Source organism: Alternaria incomplexa (assembly GCF_024043165.1).
Source record: "Alternaria incomplexa strain BMP 0042 chromosome Unknown scaffold_23, whole genome shotgun sequence".
In the NCBI taxonomy this organism is placed as follows: domain Eukaryota; kingdom Fungi; phylum Ascomycota; class Dothideomycetes; order Pleosporales; family Pleosporaceae; genus Alternaria; species Alternaria incomplexa.
The window spans coordinates 233,533-259,963 of record NW_026249872.1 but is presented as its reverse complement, the minus strand read 5'-3'; the positions used below and the strand labels follow the sequence as shown (position 1 = coordinate 259,963).

The 26,431-nt window shown below is 31.3% G+C and overlaps 3 protein-coding genes across 3 annotated transcripts; 1 reads left to right on the top strand and 2 right to left on the bottom strand.

The window, feature by feature from the left end:
* Positions 1–20,820: 20,820 nt before the first annotated feature.
* Positions 20,821–23,237, bottom strand: J4E90_010573 (uncharacterized protein; the record flags this gene model as incomplete). The annotated part of the gene is made up of 2 exons (XM_051440085.1): positions 20,821–22,836; positions 23,232–23,237. The coding sequence occupies 2 exons, from the start codon at positions 23,235–23,237 to the stop codon at positions 20,821–20,823; spliced, it is 2,022 nt and encodes a 673-aa protein (XP_051286127.1).
* A 20-nt stretch (positions 23,238–23,257) lies between these two features.
* J4E90_010572 (uncharacterized protein) lies at positions 23,258–24,467 on the bottom strand (the record flags this gene model as incomplete). Its single annotated transcript, XM_051440084.1, has 2 exons — positions 23,258–23,816; positions 23,866–24,467. 2 exons carry the CDS (start codon positions 24,465–24,467, stop codon positions 23,258–23,260), a joined length of 1,161 nt encoding a protein of 386 aa, XP_051286126.1.
* Positions 24,468–25,225: 758 nt separating this feature from the next.
* On the top strand, positions 25,226–26,303 carry J4E90_010571 (uncharacterized protein; the record flags this gene model as incomplete). Its single annotated transcript, XM_051440083.1, has 2 exons — positions 25,226–25,331; positions 25,669–26,303. The coding sequence occupies 2 exons, from the start codon at positions 25,226–25,228 to the stop codon at positions 26,301–26,303; spliced, it is 741 nt and encodes a 246-aa protein (XP_051286125.1).
* Between the last annotated feature and the right edge of the window lie 128 nt (positions 26,304–26,431).

Below are 26,431 nucleotides of genomic sequence, written 5' to 3'. Positions count from 1 at the left end.
ATATCTATTTTGTAACTGTATAGTTCGATCTATACTTTTTATCTATTATTATAATAGTACCTTTTTAGCTTTAAGATATTTAAAGATTTTTAATCTTTACTTAGTAGCTAATTAGCCTCTATTATAATTAATACTAAAAAGGAAAGTACCTATTATTATTTTATAATAAGAAGGAAAAAGCTTTTCGTTATTATTATTAATAATTAACAAGAAAGAAACTAGAGTACTTCTTATTAATATTAATAAAATAACAGTAATTGCTAAGACTTTTACTAGTATTAGTCCCTGCTTACTCTACTTATAGGAATATAAGATAATAGAGTTTAATATACGTTTTCTCTATTTAGAGAGCAGTTAGTTACCCGCGTATATTATTTTAAAAGCAAACTAGCTAGAGGCTTTAATAAGCTTAAAGAATCTATTTTACTAGAATTCTATATTTAAAAAGACGCCTTAAAAACGCGTTCTACTTTATATATACTAGTATTTGTAATCTCTCTTAGGAAAAAAGAAAGGATTCTTTAAGTTATTAATTATCTAAAAAATAAAAGTCTGCAATTGTAGTTATTATTACTATAATAACTTTATCTTTATTATTAAAGATCTGTAGTAATAAAGTTTTACTCTAGTTACTATTAAAAATTTAGCTTTATTGCTATTTTCTATATCCTAGATTCTAGAATTATTCTAAGTAATAAGTAATTAATATTACTCTAAGAATAATTTAGTATTTTTATAATACTAATTCTTTTATTTTATTAAAAGAATATAGAAGAAAGGGGTATAGACCTAGGCTATAATATTAATAATAATAACTTGTTTATTATTATTAATAAATATAAATAGTCTTTGTTCTGTACCTATTATTATTAAATACTTCTTAAAGTAGTTTAATAATCTTATTACTCTTAAGTAATAAAATCTTTAGTTATTTAATTATTATTTAATTAATAATTAAAAATGTTAGATACTCTATTTAAAATTCCTAAATGAAAGGGATCTAGTAATTACGATATTTAGTCTATTAAAATAGAAGCTCTTTCAACTAAAGAAGGCTATCTAGAAGTAATAGTACACGATTTATCTAGTTTAAGCGAGGCTACTAGAGTCCTATTACAAGATAAAGCTATTAAAGCTACTAGCTTTATTAAATTAGCTCTAGAAGACGGACCTTTATTGTAAGTTAGATATATTAGTAATCCTTATTTATTATGGCAAATGCTAAAGAATCTATACGAAGCCAAAGGATTTAGTAGCGAATTTTTCATTAGTAAAGAACTAATTAATACTACTATTAATTCTTATAAAGGCAATTTAGAATTATATATTAATAATTTTAAACGCTTAGCTAATAGCTTAGAAGCTAAAGAAATTAGTTTACCTAATAAATTTCTTGTAGCTCTACTATTAAATAATCTTAATAGAGATTATAAATATACAGTAACTATAATTACACAAACTATTAGAATAGATAATAATAGTATAGATTTAGATGTTATTATATCGCAATTATTAGATGAAAGTAGAAGAGTTAATTCTATTAAGAATAGAAACTCTAATTCTAACTCTAATAATAAGAATAATTCTTTTAGTTATAATTATTCTACTAGTGATAACTATAATACTAGTAATAATAATAATAATAATAATAAAAGAAATTCTATTAAAAGTAGTAATAACGAAGATATAGAAATGTCTATATCTACTACTAAGAAAAATAATAATAAGTCTAATAATAATATTAAGACTTGTAATTATTGTAAAAAGAAAGGACATCTAAAATCTAATTGTTTTAAGAAATATTCTAATTTAATTAAGGATAAATCTATTAATAATACTACTAAAGAAGAAGCTATTTTAACTTCTTCTATAATTAATAAAGATAATAGTAATAATACTATAGACTTTATTGTAGAATCTAGCGCTACTATACATACCTGCTATATTAAAGAGCTATTTATTAATATTAAATCTAGTATTACTACTATTAAGTAGGGTAATACTAATAATAATATTGAAGCTAGCGGTGTAGGCGATATCTTAGTTAAATTTACTAGTACTAATAAACTAGTTAAATTAACTAATGTTCCTTATATACCGCAATTAGGAGTTAATTTATTAAGTCTTAGTTTAATAACTAAGAAAAATTACTCTTTATCTTTTAATAAAGATAATTGCTTTACATATAACTCTAATAATAACCTATTATCTAAAGGTTATTATAAAGACAGAGTTAGTATATTCTCTATAATTAGTTCTACTTCTAGTATTAGTAAAGATTATAAATCTTATACTACTTTAAATACTATTAATAATAGTAATTTAGAAGATCTAGAAGAATCTAATCTAGAAGATAATCTAGAAATAGATAATGCTATAGAATTAGATAATATTTCTAATTTAGATAATAATTTTAACTTAGATATTTTTTCTAATAGTAACGAGCAATTAGTATTAAATAATAATACTATAGAACTATTACATAATAGATTAGGATATATTAATCTTAATGCTATTAAAAAATTAAAAGGTAACGCTTTAGGCGTAGATTTTAATTTAGAGGATATTTCTACTGCTAGAGTTAATTTAGATAACTGTATTACTTATATACAAGCTAAATTAACTAAAAATCGTAATATAGAAGCGAGTACTAGAGTAGAAGCCTATTTAGATCTATTATATATAGATATAAGTAGGCCTATTAGGCCTAAAACCTTTAGAGGTTTTTAAATACTATATTACTTTTAGAGATAGTTTTACTAAGTACTTAGTAGTAAAACTAATAAAAACTAGAAAGAGTATTATTAATGTTATAGAAGATACTATAACAGAACTAGAGTTAGAAGCTACTAATAATAGCTTAGATTCTAATTCTAATAATAACTCTAGTAATTCTACTAGTAATAATAACTCTATTATTATATTTAATAATAATAAAGTTAAAGCTCTACAATTAGACAACGAGTTTAAATCTAGAGAACTAGATAGTTATTTAATTAAAAAAGGAATAAATACTAGATATTCTAGTCCTTATACTCCTGAGCAAAATAGCGCAGCAGAAATAATTAATATAGTATTACTTAATAAAGTAAGAGCTTTATTAATTAATAGTAATCTACCTAAAAATTTGTAGAGAGAAACTATAATAACTGCTACTTATTTATATAATAGAACTCCTAATAGTTCTATTAATTTTAAAACGCTATATAAGTTAGAATATAAAGAAATACCTAATATTAATAATATTAGAATTTTTAGATCTTTAACTTATTATAAAGAACCTACTAGTTTGTTAAAAAAACTAGATAGTAAAGCTAGTCCTTATTATTTAATAGGATTTAGTAGTTCTAATATCTATAAATTATAAGATCCTAGTAACAATAAGACTATTAGAGCTAGAGATTATAAAATTATAGAAGGTTATTATTATAAACCTAATAACAACGTAAATATTAATAAAATATTTACAAAACTAGAAGATCTTTTTTCTAATAATAATAATATTATAGAAGAAGACTTTAGTAAAATAGACTCTATTACTAGTAATAATAATAGTGAAATTATAATTAACGATAGTGATAGTATTATTATTATTAATAATAACTCTAATTTCGAAGATTCTAAAGATAAGTTATTAATTAATAATAATTATAATAACTCTAGTAAAAGAGTTATTTCTTCTAATAATAATAATAGTTTAGTAGAACTAGACGACAATTATTCTAAAGATAAACTAGCTATTAATTCTACTATTATTATAGAAGATAATAGCTTTAATAGTAAATTAAATATTAATACTAGAAAAAACAATTAGAATACTCTTTATAATAATTCTATTATAAAGAATATTTTAAATACTAGTAATAATAGTTTAATAGAACCTAAAAGTTATAAAGAAGTATAAAGTAGAAAAGATCAAGATTTATATCTAGCTGCTATAAAAATAGAAGTAGATAATTTTATTAAAACTAATACTTAGAATATAACTAATAAACCTAATAATATTAATATTATTAAAGGTAGATGGGTTCTTTCTAAGAAATTAAGCTTAGATAATACTATTAAAAAATATAAAGCTAGATAGGTAGCTAAAAGCTTTTTACAAAAATATAATATCAATTATAAAGAAACCTCTGCTTCTACTAGTAAGCCTAGTATTATTAGGCTATTATTAGCTATTTTCTGCTATCTAGATTAGGAAATCTATACTTAGGATATTAAACAAGCTTTTTCTAATGCAGAAATAGATAATAATAATATCTATATACAATTGCCTATAGGCCTAGAAGAATATATCTTAAAAGAAGCTTTAAAAGATATTATATATAAAACCTTAATAGACTTTATTAATACAGCTCTTTTAAATAAAGACTATAATAATCTAGTTTGTAGCATAAATAAAGCTTTATACAGTTTACAACAAGCTTCTAGGCAGTAGCATTTATTTTTAACTAAAATTCTAGAATAACTAGATTTTAAAGTTTTAAATATAGATAATAGTATTTTTATACATAATACTAAACCTATCATATTAGCTACACACATAGACAATATATTAGCATTTGCTAAAAATATAAATCTAGTTAATAATCTATATAAAGACTTAACAAGAACTTCTAAGTAAGAAATAACTAATTTAGAAGAAATTAAAGAATTTCTAGGCGTAGAAATAATTAGAGATAGATCTAAGAGATCTTTAATCATAACGCAAAGAAGCTTTATTAATAAGCTACTATTTAAATATAATAAGCTATTAAATAAGCCTAAATCTATACCTTTGCCTATAGGAGTTAAATTGTCTAAAAATCTAGAAGATAGTTCTATTATTAAAGACTATCAAAAAGAAATAGGTAGTTTAATTTATTTAACTATATTTACTAGGCCTAACCTAGTTTATAGTGTTAATTACCTAGCTAGATTTATGTCTAATTCTAGTCTAGAACATTATAAATACTTAAATTTTATATTTAGTTATTTATTAAAGACTAGTAATTACAGCTTAGATTTAACTCTACAATCTTTAGAATCTAATAATTCTAATAATAATACTATTGATACTATTAATAATAGTATTAATTTATTAGGTATTAGCGATTTAGATTAGAGGGGTAATTTAGATTCTCGAAAATCTACTACAGGCAATATATTTATTTTAAATAATTCTAAAAGTAATTATAATAATAATATAGCTATTAGTTAGATTTCGAAACTTCAAAGAACTATAGCTATTTCTAGTGCAGAAGCAGAATATATAGCTTTAAAAGAAGCTACTAAAAAAAGTTTATATCTTAATAACTTTATTAAAGATCTTTTTAATAATAATTCTATTAAAGAATTTAGTTCTATTTTTAATAGAACTAATATTATTAAAACAGACTCTTTAAGTGCTATAGAACTAGCTAAAAACCTATTTTTTACGCTAGAACTAAGCACGTAGATATAACTTATCACTTTGTTAGAGAAAATCTGCTAAATAATAAAATAGACCTAGTTTACGAGAATACTAGTACTATTCTAGCAGATAATCTAACTAAACCTACTAGTTATCCTAAATTCAAGGATTTTATAAATAGAATTAGTCTAGTTAAACTAGATTAATTATTTATAACTAGTTATTATTATTATTATTATTTATAATAATAAAAATAGTATATTAATACTATTTCTACAGGGCTTAGGTTTTCAACCCCTAAGTTCTTATACCTTAGAGATTCTAGTCTAGGCTTTATATTGAGTTCTTATTATATAACTATTTATATTAGCAAATAGAAATAGAAATAGAAATAGGTTTTTAGTTTTAAGATAGATATTAAAACTTCTTATAAATTATTATTAATTATACTATTTAAATACTTTGTTCTAACAAAGCTATATTCTATTATTAGAGAATAGTTATTGTTACCTCTCTATCCTTTGCATTGAATCTTTTAAAAAGTGTAAGATATAAAATTATAGAAAAAGAAAAACAGTCTTTTAGTGTATACTTAGTTGAAAACTTATGTTTAAGAGTAATTATACTTATAAAAATATATATATAGGCAAAAGAGTACACAAATAAAAGTTTAAGGATAAATCTTTTTTACAATTATTCTTACTAATTAAAAAGCTAATAATTAATATTAGAAAATTAACTAAGCTTTAAATTAGGAGATACTAGAGAAAAGTTAGCTTTATACTCTATATAGTAGTTAGACCTTAACTTAATATAGTTTACTCTACTTTAAGGCTTTTATATAGTTTTAGAATGTCTAATTAAATAGTATAAAAGTACTATAAGGTAAGTAACTATTTATTCTTATTATATGTATTATAATGTTATCCTGTATAGTAGCTATAATAACTATATTTAAATAATTACTAGTAATAAACTCTATACTAGTAATTAAGAGACTTATTACTAATTTAATAAGTATATTACTATACTATACAAAAGTATAATGTTCTAGAAAGCTATAAAGTAAAGTATAGATACTATATCTAGGATAGAGGTGTAGCTACGTACTTTTAAGTATACTACTAAAAAAGCTATAGTACTTGGAAACTTATTTAAAGAGCTAGTACTTAAATTAGAAAGGTCTCTAGATAGTTTAGTATAATAATTAGTAAACTATTAAGCTAGTTATTAACAAGAGTAAGTATACTAATATTTAGCTTAGGTATATTAACATTAAGAATATATACTTATTGTAAAAATATGCTAAAGTATTATTTAAACTTATAGATTTATAAACTATATTAATACTAGTATAATAATTACCTAAATTACTTACTTAATAATAGTTATAGAAGTTTAAAAAGGTACTTTACTTATATAATTTATAATACCTAATCTTTGAAAAGTAAATGTAAGAGAAACACTTAATCTAAACTACTAATATAAGAGTTAGTTATTCCTAAGCTAAATCTTAGTTCTCTCAAATAGCGTCTAGTTAGAAAAATGTAATTAGTAAATTAATGTAAGTAAAAGTAGACAAATTATAAACTTTTAACTAGATTGAATCTCTACAAGTATAAATCTATATAACTACTAACTTAATACTAACGCTTACTACTAAGCTTTTTACTACTCTTCTAACAGTTCTAATAGTTCTTAGGCTAAGCGTTTAAAGAAGTTTCTTTAGTATTATAAGCGTATATATAAGATTTAAGTACAAAGTAATTTTAATTAATTCTAAGTTTTATATACTTATACTTAGCTTTAGTAATCTAAACTTTTATATAGTAATAAAACTTACTACTTATAATACTACATATTAAGCTATTTAAGTTTATATTAGTCTAGCTAAAGTAGTTAAGAATAAAGATTGCGCTACTTAAACTTAAAGTATTACTACTAAAATTAATAGTTATACTACTAAGAGTAATAGTTATGATACTATAACTAGCGCTAATAATATAAATTGTAATACTAACTCTATAATAGCTATAGCTATAACTAAGATATCTAATACTAAAACTAAGAACGTAGCTACTACAAAATTTAAGTTTATAGCTATTATATATTTTACTATAAGAGATTTTAGATTAGTTAATCTTTATACTAAGTAGAGAATTATAGTAGTAGTATTAACTAATAATTATATATATTAAAGCCTTCTTTACTGATACTTAATATTTATAATAAAGTAAAAAAGCTATTTAGATTAGAGTTATATAAAGTTATAACTAAAGTAGTTATTAAGCTTTTCTTAATTTAAGACTTAGAAGCCTTATATAGTATCTTACTTAAAGTCTTATATAAAGCTTTAAATTTTTCTTTAAATAGTTCTAAATAATATAATATAGTTTCTATATTAGATTATAGTACTTTTTAGTATGTTAACTTTAGTATTAACCTAGTGAAGAGTTAAAACGGAATTATAGAAAGATCATTTAACTTATCGAAGTACTAATATATATTTCTAAATAAAAGAAATACTAATATAAATCTTAAATAAGTATATTATGTCTATAGAAATTATAAAATATAGAGTACTAAACATTATTAAGCTCATTATAATATTTTAACTCTAGAAGAATATTTAAAAGCTAATATTTAATATACTAATTATAGATAGAGTTATATAGACTACTAAAATTAAATATAGCTATTATTTACTTATACTAAAAATCTTAAAACTTATAAGCTTTAGACTAGAATTTCTTATATAAAAAAAGTTTAAATCTAACTCTAGTTTTTACTAATAGACACTTACCTTTGTTATTTTTGAATTTCTTACTCTTAGAGTTACTAAAATTGCTAGAAAGATAAATTAAAGTACAATAGATTATCTATAAGTTTATAATACTACTAGTCTTATTATAAATTATATAGTTAATATTATTATTATTACAATTAATTAAAGCTTAAGTACTAAAAGTACTTATAATTTAGATTAGTACTATAGTAGTCTAATTTTACTTACTAATAATACTAATTTTATAACTTATATAAGTTACTACTATATCTATACTTAGTAAGTACTCGGCTAAGTGTACTAAATAGTTTACTAGAATAAAATAGATTATAGCTAGAAATTCCTAGTACGAGTACTATACTAGTAAAGAGCTATTAATATTAAATAGCTACTATCTTAAGCTACTTATATAGTAGAGGCTAAGTGCGAATATATAAAGCGCTAGTATTCTTACTAAGTTTATAGAAGCTACTACTATTATTTCTCTTTTTATATAAGCTGCTATTATAGTTATTTTTAGAGCTAGATTATTTATATACGTAGTTATTAGTGAAGTTTAAAATCTAATTATTAAACTATAGTAGAACAATAAGCTATTAATATAAGTCTAAAAGAAAGAGGTACCTATTACAATAAAAATAGTAGAAAGGTAAGTAGAGTAAGACTATAAGTAGAGTTAATACTTAGGTATAAGAGATTTAAAGTATTAAATTTATAAAAGTATAAGAACTTAAAAGTATAAAGACTTAAGAGTAGTAGCATTTTAAGTATATTAAAATTCTAATAAGTAGTTTAATAGATTAAAGACTGGAAGTGTTTAGAATTTTTAGGAAGAGAATAGTTATAGTAGAAAAGAAAGATGTAAAGCTTATTATTATAAATAAAGTATCTAATTTTAGTCTAAGTATACATTTCTTAAATATTTTAAATAGCTTATTAAGCTATTAATTATAGTATAGATTCTATCTAAAAGAAGCTAAAAGCTTAGATCTTACTAGTAGTATTATTTCTTACTAGTTATGTATCTCAATTCTTGTAGCTATTCGCTATACCTACTACTAGATTATAGCGAATATAAGGTGCTTAGAAAATATACCTATATTCAAATTACTATATAGAGTTACTAGACCGCGTTTTATTACTCTACTCGAAATTAATATTTTACTATAATAGCTATTAGCTATATTTTAAGCTAATATAAAAGTATTTTTAATTAAATTTTAGTAATATTCAAACTATTTAAGTAGATTTTAATAAGTAATAGCTTACTAGTATTAGTATTAAGTATTATTTAATACTTATATTAGACTAAAATCTACTACTTTACTCTAAAATCTTAAGCCTAGACTTTGCTAAAGTGTTTTAAATTAAGTATATTTACTATAATTTGTTTTAGCAAAGTAGATTAATACTTTTACTATACTAGAAAGTATACTAAGGTTTTATAGTAGCTATAATTATTTAATTATAGATACGTGATTAATTAGCTCTTACATATATAACTAGAGTTTTATTATAGAATTCTTATACAGTAATTTATTATAATAAACTTAAGTATCTATAATCTTTAATTATCTCTCTAGCTCTAATAGTACTTAATTCTAATAGATATATTAGAGAATAATTCAATCTAGTTTTTAGAATTCACTAAAAACCTTTATAAACTATTTCTGTTACTAGTAAGAACTATTTATATATAGTAGTTAACCTTATCTAGTAATACTATTTTACAGACTAATACTTCTATTATAAGTATTAAGAGAAAATAAAGTATTAAAAGCTTTTAGTACTACGTTATTATAGTAATTATCTATTAGAAAGTACATAATAGTATTTTTAAAAAGATAAAAAAGTTCTTTATATATAAAAGGTTTTATACACTTTTTTTTATTATAAATACTAAGTATAGCTTATATATATACTTCTATGTTTAAATAATTTCTCTACTAAAAACCTGTATTTTCTTTTATAGTAGTTAGAAAAGTGTTATATTAATACTATAATTCTTCTAATTCTTTGTATTATTTTAAAGTTTATCTTTTACTTTATTTCTTTACTTTATTTTATAGAAAAACTTTTAATAACTATTAATATGTAGTTTATTAAACTTTAATACTTAATATTTTAGATCAGAAAAATCTTATTATCTATTTTCTAGCTTTATTATATTAGAATTTTTATAGTGTTATATACCTAACTTTATAAACTTTTCTTAATAAAAAGAAATTAGAAACACTTAGCTATTAGTCTTAGAACTACTAGTAGATTTTAAAAGACTTAAAGTATATCACTGTTAGCAATACAGCTTCTAACTAATACTATACTTATTTATACAATCTTTAAGCTTAATTTGTAATTAAGAACTACTAAAATATAATAATTATAGAAATACTATAATAGCTTTATAGTACGTAGATACTAATAACTATAATATAATAACTATTTTCTTATTATATAGATTTTTGTTAAACTTATAGTATTCTATTATAGCTACTATCTTATAAATAGCATTTTTCTATAGAAGGTAAACTATAAATACTACAATTTTTTATTTCTATATCTCTAAACTCTTATAAACTATTTGAGCTAAGACTTTATATTAGTAATATTTAGATTCTTAAATAGCTAGAAATAGTAATAGTATATAGTAATACTGTTAGATTTACTACGTATATTAAGTTATAGAGAAAGATAGCGTAAGTAATTCAGAGCTTAGAACTACTAAGTTTTATAAATAAATCGTATTACTATTATATTTTAATTAAGAAATTAATATTAACTTTAATAAAGAGTATATATGTCTTACTAATAAGATTTTTAAAGGTATAGCTAAAAAAGAAAGTAATAAAAAGCTTTATATAAGTTATATATATAATAAAGATAATAGAAATAATAGAAATTAAAGAAATATTGAGAAAAAAGAAAGTAGAAAAATTAAAAAGCCTAGCAAAAAGTTCTAAAGTACTACTAAAGTAGCGCTTTAAAGCACTTATTAAGGTAATATATAAATATAGAGTAGAGTAATAAAAGGTAGTTAGTAACTCTATATAGTAATCTTAATATAGATATATCTTTCAGACATCTTATACTTACTATATATAGCTAAAAATCTTAATAAAACTTTTTCTCTAGTATTTACTATAAATATAGATAGTAATAATCTACTTATTGAGAGTAATAGTAATAGAGATATCTCTAGTAGACTTAAAAGTAGACTTAGAGGTAGTAGTAGATGTATAAAGGTAAAGAACTATAAAAATATTCTTAAAAGTTAATATAGAAGCTTTCTAAAAAGAAGCTCTTAGTACTTAAGTAGTAATCTTAGTAGAAAGAGTAAAACTTAAAGCAGAAGTAAGAGCGTAGTATAATATAGCCTCTCTTTTAGCTATAAGACTAAATAAGTAGAAGTCTAGGCTAGTGCGTAGGTAAAGTTAAAGTTTAGAATAAGATTAATTTATAGTACTACTATAAGATATAAAATAATATTTATATAAGTAAACTATAGTATAAAGAATAGTAGCCTAGAGAGAATTATAAACTACTTTGTATATAGAGAAATATTTTTTATCTTCTTTTTTCTCTATCTAATAACCTTTTTTCTTAGAAAACTTCTTATATACTTTAATACTCTATATACTAAGGTACTATTTTTAATATACTTAACACTAATACTAATATTACCTTAAGAATATCTCTCTAAATAAAAAATAATATTATAATTAGTACTTCTAATAATCTCTCTAAGAAATGTCTTATTATTAAAACTATAATAGCTTTTAGTATACTAAATATAGTATTAAGTAACTATAAGAATAGTTTAGGTACTACTCTAAGTAAGACTATTCTTTCTATTAATAATATAGTAACGTTTACTATTAGAAGTATATAAGAGAACTTAAGTACTAGATTTAACTTAGAAGTATAGAGTATACTAGAGATACTTATTACTACTTTTAGAGTATTAATTATTCTTCTTATACTAAATAAGCTATTTATAAAGTAAAAGCTAGACTTCTTATACGCTAAATAAAGATTTCTAGATTTATAGTATATATAGCTTTAGTAGATAGCAAGTAAGTTTCTTAAAATATTACTAGTAGCTCTAATAGTAAAAGAACGTAACTTTATTAAGGCTGCGTTATATAGTATATATAATAGGTAGAAGATAAAGCGCGTATAATAGCTCTTAGTATAGCTATTATAGAGTATCTATAGTAGCTTTTATAATAGCTTTTAGAATATTAATCTTAAGAAAGTTTATAGAGGTAGTAATACATTTAGAAGAAAAGCAATAAATATAGTAATAATAATAGAGCTTAATAAAGCTTTAGTAAGTAAGATAATATAACTAGTTCTAAGATTAGCTCTAGACTTATAACTAACTAACCTATTAATTATAAAGTAATAAGATGCTAAGAAAATATAGCTATAAGAATATAACTAAACAAAGAGCTTCTATTAGAATAGTAAGAAAAAAGTAAAAGTTATTACTACTAATAAAAGATACTTTATATCTTTATATATTATAGATATATACTATCTTATTTAAATAGTTCTTTTTTCTTATTTAAGTAGTCTTAAAAAATAGTTTAATTAGCTAAGTTAATAGGTATACTAGTAATTAAAAATAAGCTTTAGTTTTTCTAGAATATAGTAGATAATATTTTTCTTAGCTAAAGAGATGTAGCACTTTACTAGCTATAGAAAATAGTATCTATATAGTATAGTATTATACTATACAAATAAATGCGTAATAATAAGTAAGATAGATAGTTAGTATACTAAAGAATAGTAAAATATAACTACTAGTATAGCTAGGCTTATAAGTAATAATATGCATAATAAAGATTAACTATATAGATATTATATAAGTATCTTCGGCTAGTTTAGAAGCTTTATACTAGTAGTAAGTCTATTAGATTTTCTTTTAGTATTACGTAATTATATAAAACTAGTACTAGTATTACTAAGTACTTAGATAATAGTTTAGATAGCTATTAGTTTTATATAATATATATTAAGTAGTTTGTCTATTATAATTATATATATAGCAAATATTATAGAAGTAGTATAAGTATAAGTATTATAAGTTATTAATCTTAGCTTATATTAGATATTTTTAAGTTTACTATTAAATATAATATAGTAATGTATTATTATATAGTTACGTAACTATATAATTATTTAATTATTTAATTCTAAAAAAAGTACACTTTAGACTCTATCTATGAAGGTCGTCCTAAGATAACCTAAGAGTTAGTTCTCAGAGTATAAGCAAGTGCGCCGGACAGGGTAGTTGTACTAGCACGTTTAGTAGAACGATATAATAGTATAAGAGTGTAATAGCACGTTTAGTAGAACGATGTAATATTATAAGGGGTTAAGAAAGAAGTATAATTCTTAGATTAAATACTAGAGTCTTATACGAAGTTAAACATACTAAGCTATAAGAGTTTAGTGCCTAAGCTATATACTTAATAAGTATTGCGCTTATAGACAAGCGTGTAAGTAATTATAGATAAGCAGTAATATATCTTACTAGTTATTAGTCTAAGTGCTTATGCTTATAGATAAGCGCTTATATAGGACTAGCGTTGCTCTACTCGTAGACGAGCAGTTACGTAACTACAGCGCAGTTCCTGTGCTGCACTTCTACAACTATGCCGCATAATTCTTTAAAGTAATTACGCTAACCTCTAGAGTACTCCTTAGGTTAGATTATAACACTATCCTTCTTCTCTATAGATTCGTTCTTAAATTATATAACTAATTTGTTATTTCTATTAATAACTAAGGCTTACTCTACGTTATAAGTAAGGTAGTCGTTATATTCTCTTCCTACTAACGTCGCTTACGCCTTAGCTCTAAAATCGCTTAAGCTAACTATCCTGCTAAAGCTCCTTATAACTATTATTTTCTTAAAGGAGTTGTTTGTCTTATTATGCTAGATTCTCGTCTAAAGTATGCTAAGTGCACTTAGTTAGGTTAGGCATATATAAACATATTCTAGGAGTTCTTAGACTATACTTAGGAGGAGTACTAAAAGAAAGTTAATAATAATAAAAAGTTGTTAGCAGCGGTGATTTTGCAGTTACTATAGAATAAGAAAATTCTAAAACAGGCAGAGGAACGGGCGCGTAGGAAAGCGCTTTATTTAGCTTTAGATATAGAGGCAGCTAGTAAGACAAAGGCGGCGCAGAATATTAACTATCCTGCCGCGTTAATTAATATCGCATTCTCGCTAACTATATAGGCTACAATAGGTATGCTTAACGCTTCTGTTGCTAAGCTTAGTACTTCTAAAGGTACTATTAGTAGTTCGTGAGGTTCGTATCTAGTTCCTATGTATTATCGCTGTTATTATATCCTAACTATTTAATTAGGTACTCTATTCTATTGTTGTGTTATTAATATTTGAGGATTTATATGACCTTAAAGATGTTATCTTCTTCTATTTCGAAATAAAAGGTTTTCTAGAGTAGCGTTTTAGAGTCTGCTAGCTCTAATATATTAATATAGAATTATAGGTAGATTTTTGCGTTAGGTAGAAAGTCAAGTGTAAATGTAACTAGTCTCTTCTAGTTAAGAATTAAAAACAGTCTAACCTTAACGTTGTTAAGCCCTTTATTAGGTTGCTTAGTGCAGAGATTCTTTATAAGCAAATAAACTTTATCTCTCTTCTTTAGCTAAGGTGCTGTTTTTCGTTTCTTATTAATATATAAAATGCTCTAGCGTTATGCCTTTTTAAGTGTCGCTTTAAGTAACTTATATACTATCTTTAGCTTATTAACGGTAGCGATAGCTACTTCTATCTTCTAACTAGAAAAAGTACGTGTAAAGAGATTTAGGTGTCTTCTGTAGTTCGCGTAGAACAGAGTCTATTCTATAGACTTAGAAAGCTTATTATTGTACGCTATCTATACTATAGGTAGTAATAATACCTAGTTATTCTGTTGTTCGTTAGCGTAGATGCGTAGGTAGGCTTTTATTGTGCGATTCGTTCGCTTAGTCTATCTGTCTGTCTGCGGATAATAAGCTATAGATAGCTTTCTCTTAGTTCTAATAGCAGCTAACAAGGTAGTCTAGAAGTTTAAGGTAAAGAGCTTGTCTCTATTACTAATAATTAACTTTAGAATACTGTAGTATTAAATAATTTAATTGTTAATAATATATGCAAGCTATACTACCGTAAAGTTCTTGCAGAAGGCGATATACTTAGCTTACTTCGTAAAACAGTTAACTACTATAAGAATAGCGTTATAGGACACTTATGTTATAGGGTCTCTTAAGACTAGTAGGCCTATAATAAAGTCTATAGAGATATCTAACTAAGGCTAGTTAGGCAGCTCTATTGCCTGCATTTCTCTATAGAGTGCGTAGGTACTATGCTTATTCTTCTAATAGTCTGCGCACTTAGCAATAAAGGCAGTAATCTTATTCTTTATATTTAGGAACTCGTAGTTACGTTAAATAAGTTCTATAGTTCTAGTAATACTAGAGTAACTGTGTACTAGGTTATTGTAGTGTTGCTTAATAATTGCTTCTTGCAATTCTTCTAGTACTTTGCTAGTAACTCGCAGTATTAAGTTTAGCGTCTTAGCTAGTCCTAATAACTCGTCGCTATTAATCTTAAGTATTGTAGTACTTGTAATAGATTTAGTTCCTATAATGTTGTGTCTGCGGCTAAGAGCGTCTACTCTGCTGTTGTCTTTTCTAGGTGTATACACAATCTTAAACTTATATTAGCTTAATTTCTCTAACTATTAAACTTGTCGGCAGTTAAGTTCCTTAGTAGTCGTAAAGTTAACTAAGTTCTTGTAATCTGTAAATATCGTAAGTTCTAAGCAGCTTTTAGCGTATACTCTCTAATATTCTAGGCAGGCGACAATAGCTAGAAGCTTCTTATCGTAAACGTTATAACGTTCTTTAGGCTCTAAGAACTTGCGCGAGTAGTAGGCAATAGAATGCTACTTACCTTCGTGTAGCTAGCTAGCGCAGCCTCTAAGAGCGAGGTCTAACGCGTTAGTTTTAAAACGTAGCAGTTATTCTAATTAGAATATGCAGAAGCATAGTAGTATAATGCTTGCATTCTTAAGCGTCTAGAAGGTATCTTCTGCTTTCTTACTCTATATAAAAGGCGTGTTCTTTTGTATTAGCTTAGTTAGGGGAATAGCAATCTTAGAGTAGTTCTTAATAAACTATTAGTTAAAGTTTAGGAATCCTAAGAAGAACTATATCTTCTTAACTATAGTTAGTTAAGGCTATTTCTTAACAAGCTTAATCTTTTCTTCGCTTATCTATACTCTGTTAATGCCTACAATATAGCCTAAGAAGAGTACTTCTGTTGCGTAGAATATACACTTCTTTAGCTTAATTCGTAAGTTATACTAGTCTAGGCACCTTAGTACTATATAGATATATTTAACATAGTCTTCTTTATTTTTAGAGTAGATAAGAATATCGTCTAAGTATGCGATAATAAAGATATCTAGGTGCATTCTTAACACGTTGTTAATAAGTGCCTAAAATATTGCTAAGGCGTTCGTAAGCCTAAACAGCATAATAGTGTATTTGTAGTGTCTGTATTGTGTATAGAACGCTGTCTTCTATTCTTTACCTTTCTTTATCCTAATAAAGTAGTAGCTATCTCTAAGATCTATTACTATAAAGATCTTAGCTTTTAATAGTTAATCTCGTAGTTCTATAATATTTAGTAGAGAGTATTAATTCTTAACTGTAATATCGTTAAGCTTCTAGTAGTTAACGCATATTTTTAATAGTTCTTCTTTCTTCTTTAGAACGAAGAGTATTAGAAATTCTACTAGTAAAGTAGAGGGTCTAATATAGCCTTTCTTTAAGTCGTCTACTAGCTTCTTCTTTAGAATATTAAGTTCTATTTCTAACAAGGAATAGATCGGTCTAAAGGGTAGTTTCTTTCCTTCTTCTAGGACGATCTTGTAGTCCTAATCTTAGTGCTTTAGTAAGACGTCGCTATCTACTACTTCTGCAAAGAGATATTTAAATTCTTTATACTCTTTTAGAATATTTAGAGTTACGCGTTTCTCTAGAACTCTAACTTTATAATTAGGTAATTCTTTTCCTGTATCTATTAAGTCGAACCTTTGTTTCTTAAAGATATTCTTAGTCGAGATTAGTTGCTTCGCTGCAATTACGTTAATCTTCTTCTTATCTACTATTAGCTTTATGCGATGCGTAGGCATGCTTATAGTTACGTCTAATCTATAGCAGTTAAATAAGAACTCTCTTAACTTCTAGTTAATTTATAGGTTATATTCTTATAACTAGAGTAGGCCTAATATAATATTGTAGGTAGCTAATCTAAAGATATCTAGGTCTAGCTTCTCCTAATGTCTATAGATATTAAGCGTTACTCTAGTAACCTTATAAGTAATCTTTCTTTTACCTAGCATTAGTTGCCTGCTAGCAATAAGTAGTGTGTAACTCTTCTTCTTTCTGCGCGGTGTAAGCCCGGCTTAGTATACTGTTTGTGCAGAAATGTAGCTTACTTAAGCTTCTAAGTCTATAAATGCCTGCATCTCTACTCTATTAAGCTTTGCTAGAAGCTAAATAAGTTCTAAGAAGTTTATGCTATTAATCTTCTTATAAGCTTCTTCTATTAGAAGTCTTAGTCTAAAAAAGCCTTTCTAAATCTGTAGAAATCTTTAGCGATTATATGTTTATCGCAGTTAAGGTGTAGATAGAAGTACTAGTCGTCTTAGTTACACTCTTGTGCTAGTTATCCTCTAACGTTCTTCTAAAATACTATCTATATTTAGAAGATCTCTTATAGATTAACGTATCTAGAAAAATAGGAAGCAGTTCGCTTATTCTATAGGTGCACTAGGCACACGTTAATAGTGTATTTAAACTAAGACTATTTGCACTTTAGCGTAATCTTATTTAGTCTAGAGTTCTATTCTGTATCTTATTTATCGCTGTAGTAGATAGAGCAGAAGTCCGTTATACATGTTATCTACAAAAGTTTGTCGTGTGCGGAGTTTCTATAATCTATCTAGTATTCGACTTCTGTAAGGCATCTTTCTATAGGTTGCTTCTTCTTAGACTTTAGAGGTGCTGTCTTAGCTTCCTCTCGTTCTATATTAGAGAGATAATGCGTAGGTTAGTCCTTCTATAACGCTGTAGCGTTTATAGTCTATTTGCATATCTTCTTGCTATTATAGCCTATCTTCTTAAGTTCCTCTAGAAGATCCTAGTATTTATTAAACTTTTTAAATTTCTTAAAGAAGTTCTCTAAATCAGAGAGTTCTTTTAGAGGTCTTTCTAGGTATGCGAGTAGCGTGTTAATCTTAAAGTCTAATTCTTTAGGGCATTAGATAATAACCTTGTTGTTACTAATTGTAGGGTCCTCGTAATTCTTAACAGCTCACTAGACCTAGTCTAGTTATTTAAGAGTAGAAATAATGTTAATAATATATAGTAGAAGATTTTCCTTATCTTCTATTGCTCGTTAGAAGAGGTAATAATAGTTCTCTCGCATTTTAGCTATAATATCTAGGGTCTCGTAGGTATACTTAATATCGGGTTTATTAAGATGTTATAGCAGCTAGTTAATTTATAACAAGAGTTAGACTATCTAGTCTTCTTAAATATATAATATAGATAGTCTGTTATTATTCTTAAATAGCTCTATCTTTCTAAACTTAGTCTAGTTAATTTCCGTAACCTCTATAGGTTTCTTAGATTCTTCTTTAGAGGTGCTGTCTTCGTCTAAAGAGACATCTTCTTAGGTAGTCTCGTTAGGGGTTATAATAGACATGTTACTTAGTCTGCTAGTTAAGCTTTATAGCTGCTAGCGTTAAGAATAGTAGTTAATAGCCTATACAGCTCTCTAGTCGTTTAGGTTTGTAGGTTATAGAACATTTAGATATCGTACTATCTTGCCTTAGCTCTTGCATTCTCTTACTATATAATCTAGTTTACTATAGGCATAGCAGTTAAAGTTCTTCTTCTTCTACTTTTTATTATAAAACTTAGGTTGTCTAGGTCCCTTATTAAGATTGTTAAGGTGCATAGGTTCGTAGCTATTAGTAGCGTACAACCTTAGAATCCTAGGTGTATAGCTTTGTTAACGTTCTTAGTTAGAGTACGAACAGCAAGGTTTAGAGTAAACCTAGGCGTTTCTGTTTGCGTTCTCTAGTGCTTGTATTCTCTGCGCAAATAGTTATTCTTCTAACTTTAGTCTATAGAGTTTGTTGTTAATATAGATAGCTTTATTCTTAAGCTTCTAAAGCGTAGTAACTTCTCCTCTACTTCTTATAAGTTCTTATCGCACTTAGGGCTTAAGACCTTGCTTATACATCTGTATTAAAGCGTTATTGTTCTAGTTAATAGCTACCTCGTACTGCTAGAATTAGGTAGTGTAATTAGCGGCAGACTACGTCTAGCGCAGTTATTATATCTTCTACTCCGCGATTACCTTTTCTTAATAGAGTAAGAAGACTTCGCGCATCTTCGTCTTAAAGGCATTCTAGTTCTTAACTAGAGCAATATTATTAGCGTCTCTAATAGAGTTATCTATATAACAGCGAATAATTAGAATAGACTACTTCTTAGCATCTTCTTTAAGATAAGTAGTAGCTAAGACAACCTTATTATTATTCTTAACCCTATCTCCTTTAAGGTAGAAGTATTAGTCTAGCTAGAGTAGCTATACTTTAAGTTTATTGCGATTACTATAGTAGATATTAGGCTTATTACCTTAAACAAGGGCTCTAGAGACGTAGGAATTAGCAAAGGTGTCTATTGTAGTATTACTTATCTTAAAGGTATTTAAAGTGTAAAAGTCGTTCTAAGATAACCTAAGAGTTAGTTCTTAGGGTATAAGCGAGTGCGCCGAATAGGGTAGTTATACTAGCACGTTTAGTAGAATAATATAATAGTATAAGGGTATAATAGCACGTTTAGTAGAATAATATAATAGTATAAGGGTATAATAGCACGTTTAGTAGAATAATATAATATTACAAGAGGTTAAGAAAGAAGTATAATTCTTAGATTAAATACTAGAGTCTTATACAAAGTTAAATACACTAAGCTATAAGAGTTTAGTACCTAAGCTATATACTTAATAAGTATTGCGCTCGTAGACAAGCGTATAAGTAATTATAGACAAGTAGTAATACATCTTGCTAGTTATTAGTCTAACTACTTATGCTCGTAGACAAGCGCTTATATAGAACTAGCGTCGCCCTGCTTATAGACAAGCAGTTACGTAACTACAGCGCAGTTCCCGTGCCGCACTCCTATAACTATGCCGCACGATCCTTCAAAGTAATTACGCTGACCCCTAGAGTACTCCTTGGGTTAGATTGTAACACTATCTCTTAGGTCTAGAGAGTATAATATTACTATATAAAGATACAAAGTAAATATTATAGCTACATATTATATTTATACTCTATCTTAACTACTTCTTACTTAATATAAATACATTATTTAGCTGTTTTACGTTGCATAGTACTTAATGTCTACTTTGTTGTGCTTTAAGATATGTCTATAGTGTGCCGCAGAACGAGCACGAGCCGTCGACGACCGCAAGACCACCGCCCAAGTTGTTGCTACCCCGCAGGTGCCTTTCCTCCCACTCGCGTAGCTCCGTCTCTTAATCAAGCGGTTCGCTCGGTGTAGGCGACACCGCAGAACTATTCTTAACTTCTTCCAACCATGCCACAACTGAATCTGAAAAGGTGAAATCCAGAACGGAAACCAGGCTATTACGGCGATACAACGCCTCATCGTCTATATCGTGGCTGTCGTCCTCCCCTGAATCACCAGTCCCTTCTTCTCCATCCTTACCCCCAGCATCGTCATTGTCATCGTCTTCTTCTTCAATTGAAGCGGCAGGCGACACGGGGTCTTCCTCGACACCAACCTCCACAACATCCCATACCCTGTCATCATCCCTCGTCCACGCCTCAGTACCATTCAACGGACTAAACGGCGTTTCACCATATTCCTTCATGCAATCGATAGTAGCCAGCTTTACCGAGAGCTTCACGCCAGGTTCGCTATATACGGGCGGAACTCTTGGTATCTCGCCACTGGGCCACAGCTTTGGTAACGCTGCAGCGAAGGTGTTCCAGGCTCGCTGCTTCCCGTTCTCAGCCCACTTCTGTCGGTAGCGCGCGAGGGTCTCGGAAAGGCCGTCGCGGTAGATTTGGTGCTCGACGTGTGCGATGGTCTCGGTGATGCTTGTTGGATTCGAGAAGGGTGGAGAGGGTGGAAGGTCAACGGATGTTTTGCGGACGCGCACCAACTGCGTTCTAGTAAGCCGACCATTCCTCGAATCTTCCCCTCCGGTCTCGTTCTCTTCCATGCGCATAGCACCCTTGTCTGTCCACGCTTGAGGATTCCACCCTGGATTCGCCTCCGTAGGATCCCCCCACTCCCCCTCCCTAACCCAGAAGTAATAATGTGGTACATCGCACCCAGGAAACCTAACAAAGAACAAGTTCTCCAAGCTTTGCTTCCCCAAACTATCTTGAACCGGCTCACCATACTTCAAATAAGCAGGCACATAACACATAGCCAACGGCCGATACTGCGACGCCTCATACACCTCCGCCGTCATCTTCGCCTTATTCCTCTGCCGCTGAGCATGGCGTGCAGCGCGATCACTAGGGTCACCATTACTTTTTCCCTTGACGCGCAGCAGCTTCCTGTTTTCGAGATACCACTTGTTGTAGGTGTCGGCTAGGACCTTGGTCTCGTTTCGCGAACCGAGGTGGAAGTACATGTGTCCATTGCAGCCCTGGATGAGCGTGCGTTGCGCCCAATCTGTACCTCTCTCGATGCTGGCTTTGCGGAGTGGGCCAAGGAGATGACCGTTGCGTGCCCCGGATCGGACCAAGGGGTTGAGAATGGGAACGAAGTCAGGATCGACACCCGGTGGGTACTTTGCTCCGGGCAACATGAGCTTTTGCTTGCTATACATCGTTGTAATCTTGAGAGGTGCATAAGGAACGGGACAGGGCAAGGGCAGCGGACACCATCTTTTGTAATCCCAACCTCCAGGTTTGACTGATGGCATGTTTTGGTTGGGCCATTCGCAGAGACGAAGTCTGCATCCAGGCTCGTAGATCTGGTTTACGGATGCAGCACTTGACTCTGAAGAACTGCTATCCCACGATTCCTCACTGAGCGCCTGACCGAATCTCTCGCGATTGTACTCGTCCCCTGCGTCTTCGTCGTCTTCCAAGTCGGCATCACTCACAGTGTCGTCACTGACGCTTTCGTCACGCTCTCTCCTCTCCTCTTTCTCTCTTCTTTTCTTTTGCTTAGCAATGAGCTGGGCCTTCTTCTCCGCAGCCTTTCTCTCCTCTTCCTTCTTTGCCTCCTCCAGCTTCCTTTGCCGAGCAATACGGGCGTCCTGTTCAGCACGCTTTCGATTCTCATCGTCGTGTTTCAAGGCCCAAGCCATCTCTACTTTCTTCATATCCTTGCGGTAGATACTGCGCTCCTTTGCTGTTTCGACTAGCTCTTTGTAGTTCAAGTTGTCGTAGACGGAGTCAGTCTTGTTCTCATCGCGTACTTTGTGCGTACCGCCACGTCTGTGTGATGAGCCTTGGTGGGTCTCATACGGCTCTGCAGAGCCGTGGTACGGTCGCGTGTTACGCCTCTTGGCTTTGCCTTTTGGCATCGTGGTGGCGGTTGTGTAGTGTCAAGTGCAATGTTAGTAAATGGGTAAATGCTAGTATTCCAGAAAACGAGCATTGGTTACTAGAAGCGTATACAGTGTGAGATGAATGCGGAAGTGATGCTCGAGACATTGCTATGAATGCAACTTCAAGAGATCACATGTATTGGCCAAGCTACTGTCTTTAACGAGTCACGGGTCAAAGACATGCGAGAGGTCTGCTTTGTGAACATGACTTGGCTTTGTCTCTGTAAGCATCACCAAGCGTAGTGTCGAGTCGTTCAAAATGTGTCACAATGCGCTGCACAGCTCGATTATGCATTCGAAACAATTCATTCGTAGGGTCTAGGGTATCTCACTACGGTACGTTAACTTACATGCATTCAAGTTGATGGGAAAATGCTTACAGTTCCGACTTCTCGCCATCCATCTTCCGCTTCTCTGCCTTGAAGTCGAAAAAGCCCTCTAGCTCCATCCACTCTGCAGTGAATGCCATGACCAGCTTCGTCCAGTCTTCGACTGTATCCATATCCAAGTGCTCTCCGTCGTCTTCAATCGTGTGCCATACATGCGGGAAGGGCGTAGGGATCATGTGCAGAATCTCGACGCCGCGGGCCATGAACGGAACGTGATCGTCCTGTACGAAGCCGCCCATAAACTGATCATTCCCTTTGTTCGCGTCGGGCAGAAACGGACGTTCGTCGCGAGGCTTCTTGTTCTCGCGCTTTGCCATCTTCGGCTCGTGGTTTGGGGACGACTTCATTAAGCCTAGCTTGCGCAAGCGTGCCTCGGCAGTCGCCATGTGCTTATATGCCCAATGTGTCGTCTTGAAGTATGAGGGGACCTTTGGACCCTTGGAGCCCAGAAGGTCAAGTAGCAGGAATAGGTCGATCGAATCGAGCGGGGTGCGGTATATCGATGATGCGACGTGGAAAGTCGACTCCCAGTCTTCAGCGAGGGCTCTGTTATGCGTCAGTAAGTGATGGCCAAGAAAGATAAGGTGAGGCATACCGCGCGCCGTAGAGACTGTCGCTGTCAGTCCAGCTCTTGAACGCCTCCTCGCCGTCCAGCAAGAGTATTTGCACACCCTTGTGCTCCACGTCGAAATCGTCGGGGTCGGCCGCCGCCCACTTCTTCGTCAGCGCCGCATCGATGCTGCGCGCTATATGCAGGATCATGGCGCATGGGGCCGCGCTGTCGGTCGCCCCAATGAAGCCAGTCGGCGTGTACTTGCTGTCGTAGTGGGCCACGAGAGCCAATCTCGAGACGTCGCCCTCGGAGCTACCCGGCGGATCTCGTGTCGCAATGATGTTCACGAAAGGGACCTCCTTGCCCTTGCTCACGGGCGTCGTCGACGTCGAGTTGTGCATTTCCAGCCTCCATTCCGGTAATTGCGACTTGAAGAAGTCTAGGAAATGTTGGCGTACGGCGACATTGCCTTCGGTTCCAGAGACTCTGGGTACCAGGATTGGCGCCAGCAAAGAGCCTTTCTTTATGTCGAAGTCATCGCCCGGTCCCGGCAGGTGCTTGAGTGTATGGTCGCTGAGGCCCTGGTAGGCGTATCCGAGGGACAAGAAGGAAACGAGCGACAGCAGCGCAAATGCGAACAACATGCTCTCGACTGATCACATGAAGCGCACGCAACGACGTTAAAACACTGCAACAGATAGCTTACAACCGAGAAAGGAGCATGACGGCGCCGGTCGTTGAGTGGGCCGCTTGTCGCTGGTCGAGGGAACCGTGGCATCTCTCCGCACATGAGCTTGACCCGCTTCGGCTAGAGTTGCCGCGGCAAGCCGATCATCCCACGTGACACCGTGACATCTCAACAAGCACCATCGCAGCCCATCCACGCCCCTACATGTGTACGGCTTCATTGCTGAGTAAGCCTCCCGCTACATCGGATATTCAGCGTCCAAGCCTCGCGGTCGCGCAGCGAACGGATCCAGCGCATCGAGGCCTGACGAAGCCCACACACGTGTGCAATTTTCTTCACGGCTGTTGACTGCAGACAGCATGCAGCCACGGCTTCTCGCCTTTGCGGCCGCTTTTCGAAGCACAGCGCCCACACTTAGAGGCACACGATTTGTCGCTCAAGCTCGCCTCAATGGATACATCTGCCGGAGTTGCCAACGAAAATTCACCACAATACGCAGAGATCCCACATTACCATTACAAAGGGGAAAGAAGCCTAAGTCGGCACCCGAACCAGTCAGAAAAGAGAATGAGAAGAGTATGTTATGACTCGAACGTAGTCGGACGACGAACAAGAAGCGACCATCGTTAACGAAGATTTCCAGTGTATGCGTCAAGACTGCTGATCTACGATGCGGGCGACGCCAGAACGACATGGATATCCTTCTGGAAAGCAATGGCCTTGTTGCAATTTGGCACAACTCTTGTCTTCGGTGTGCCTCCACTATGGAACAACGAGAATCAACCTGATGAGAGAGTACGGAAGATGCAGGCCATAACCGGTAAGTGAACTTTGTTAATGCCTGGTCAACTATCATGAACCGAATCTCTTCATCTACACCACTTTTCTTGCCAAATGCACCGAACCTATTCCGCTCTCTCGTCACATCGATTCGCTCTAGGTCTGGTCTCATCATACGTGGGCATATATCTTCTACGTCCCTGATTTGTCCGGCCCATCTGGCGCAGGTCCGGAACAGCACTTATCACGTGGTGGCGGCATGATGTTCCCTTCCATACTCCTTCAACCGCAACCTCATCTCAGATCTAAGACAATCAAAAGCCACACGTATTTTGTATTCAGCTATTTGGTGTTGCAAGAGATCTAACAACCCCCAGTCGGCATCCTCGGTACCATCCCCACCCTAACCCTCGCCTACCTAACCGCCCCCTTCGTCCACCAAGTCTTCCTCCAAATCCCCACCACCGCCAACTACGCGCGCCGCTCCCGGCCCGAACTCCTCCGTTTCGCCAGGAGCCTCCGTCAAAACACCGTCGCCACCGCAAACACAAAACTCGAATTCGTGACTTTGCGAATCTTCCCCTTCCGCAAACACACCACTGCTTTCCTGCACGAGCTCCGCGCTTTGCCGCCGAAAAAACTGCGTTTAGCAAACATCGAGTTACCGAAGAGCGAGGCGTGGGTTAAGAGGCAGAGGGAAAAGGGTATTTTCAAGCGCATGCTGGAAGTCATGAGTGAACCACGCTTCAAGTTCTACGTTAAAGAAGGGCGGTTGTACACGATGAAGACGGGTGTGCCGGGCGTGTGGGAAGAGGTCGCTATGAGAATCAAGGAGCAGACTGTTGAGGAAGCGGAGAGGGAGAGAGTAGAGCGGGAGAACGGGAAGCGGGGTGTTGGGGCGAGGAAGGAGGTGCCGAAGAAACCGGTGGTCACGACTGTTGCGAGGCTTGGTGGGGGTGAGGCCAAGGTCGCGAGGCAAACTACGAGGAGGAAAGATTTCACTTCATGGTGAATATTAGCCTTGTGGCTTGCGATCCAATATATCAAGATAGAACGAATTGCTAAGCGAAAGAGTATATACAAGCCGTCCGTTCCTGATAGCCCCTCACTCAACTAGTTTACTCATTTCAACAGGTCTAC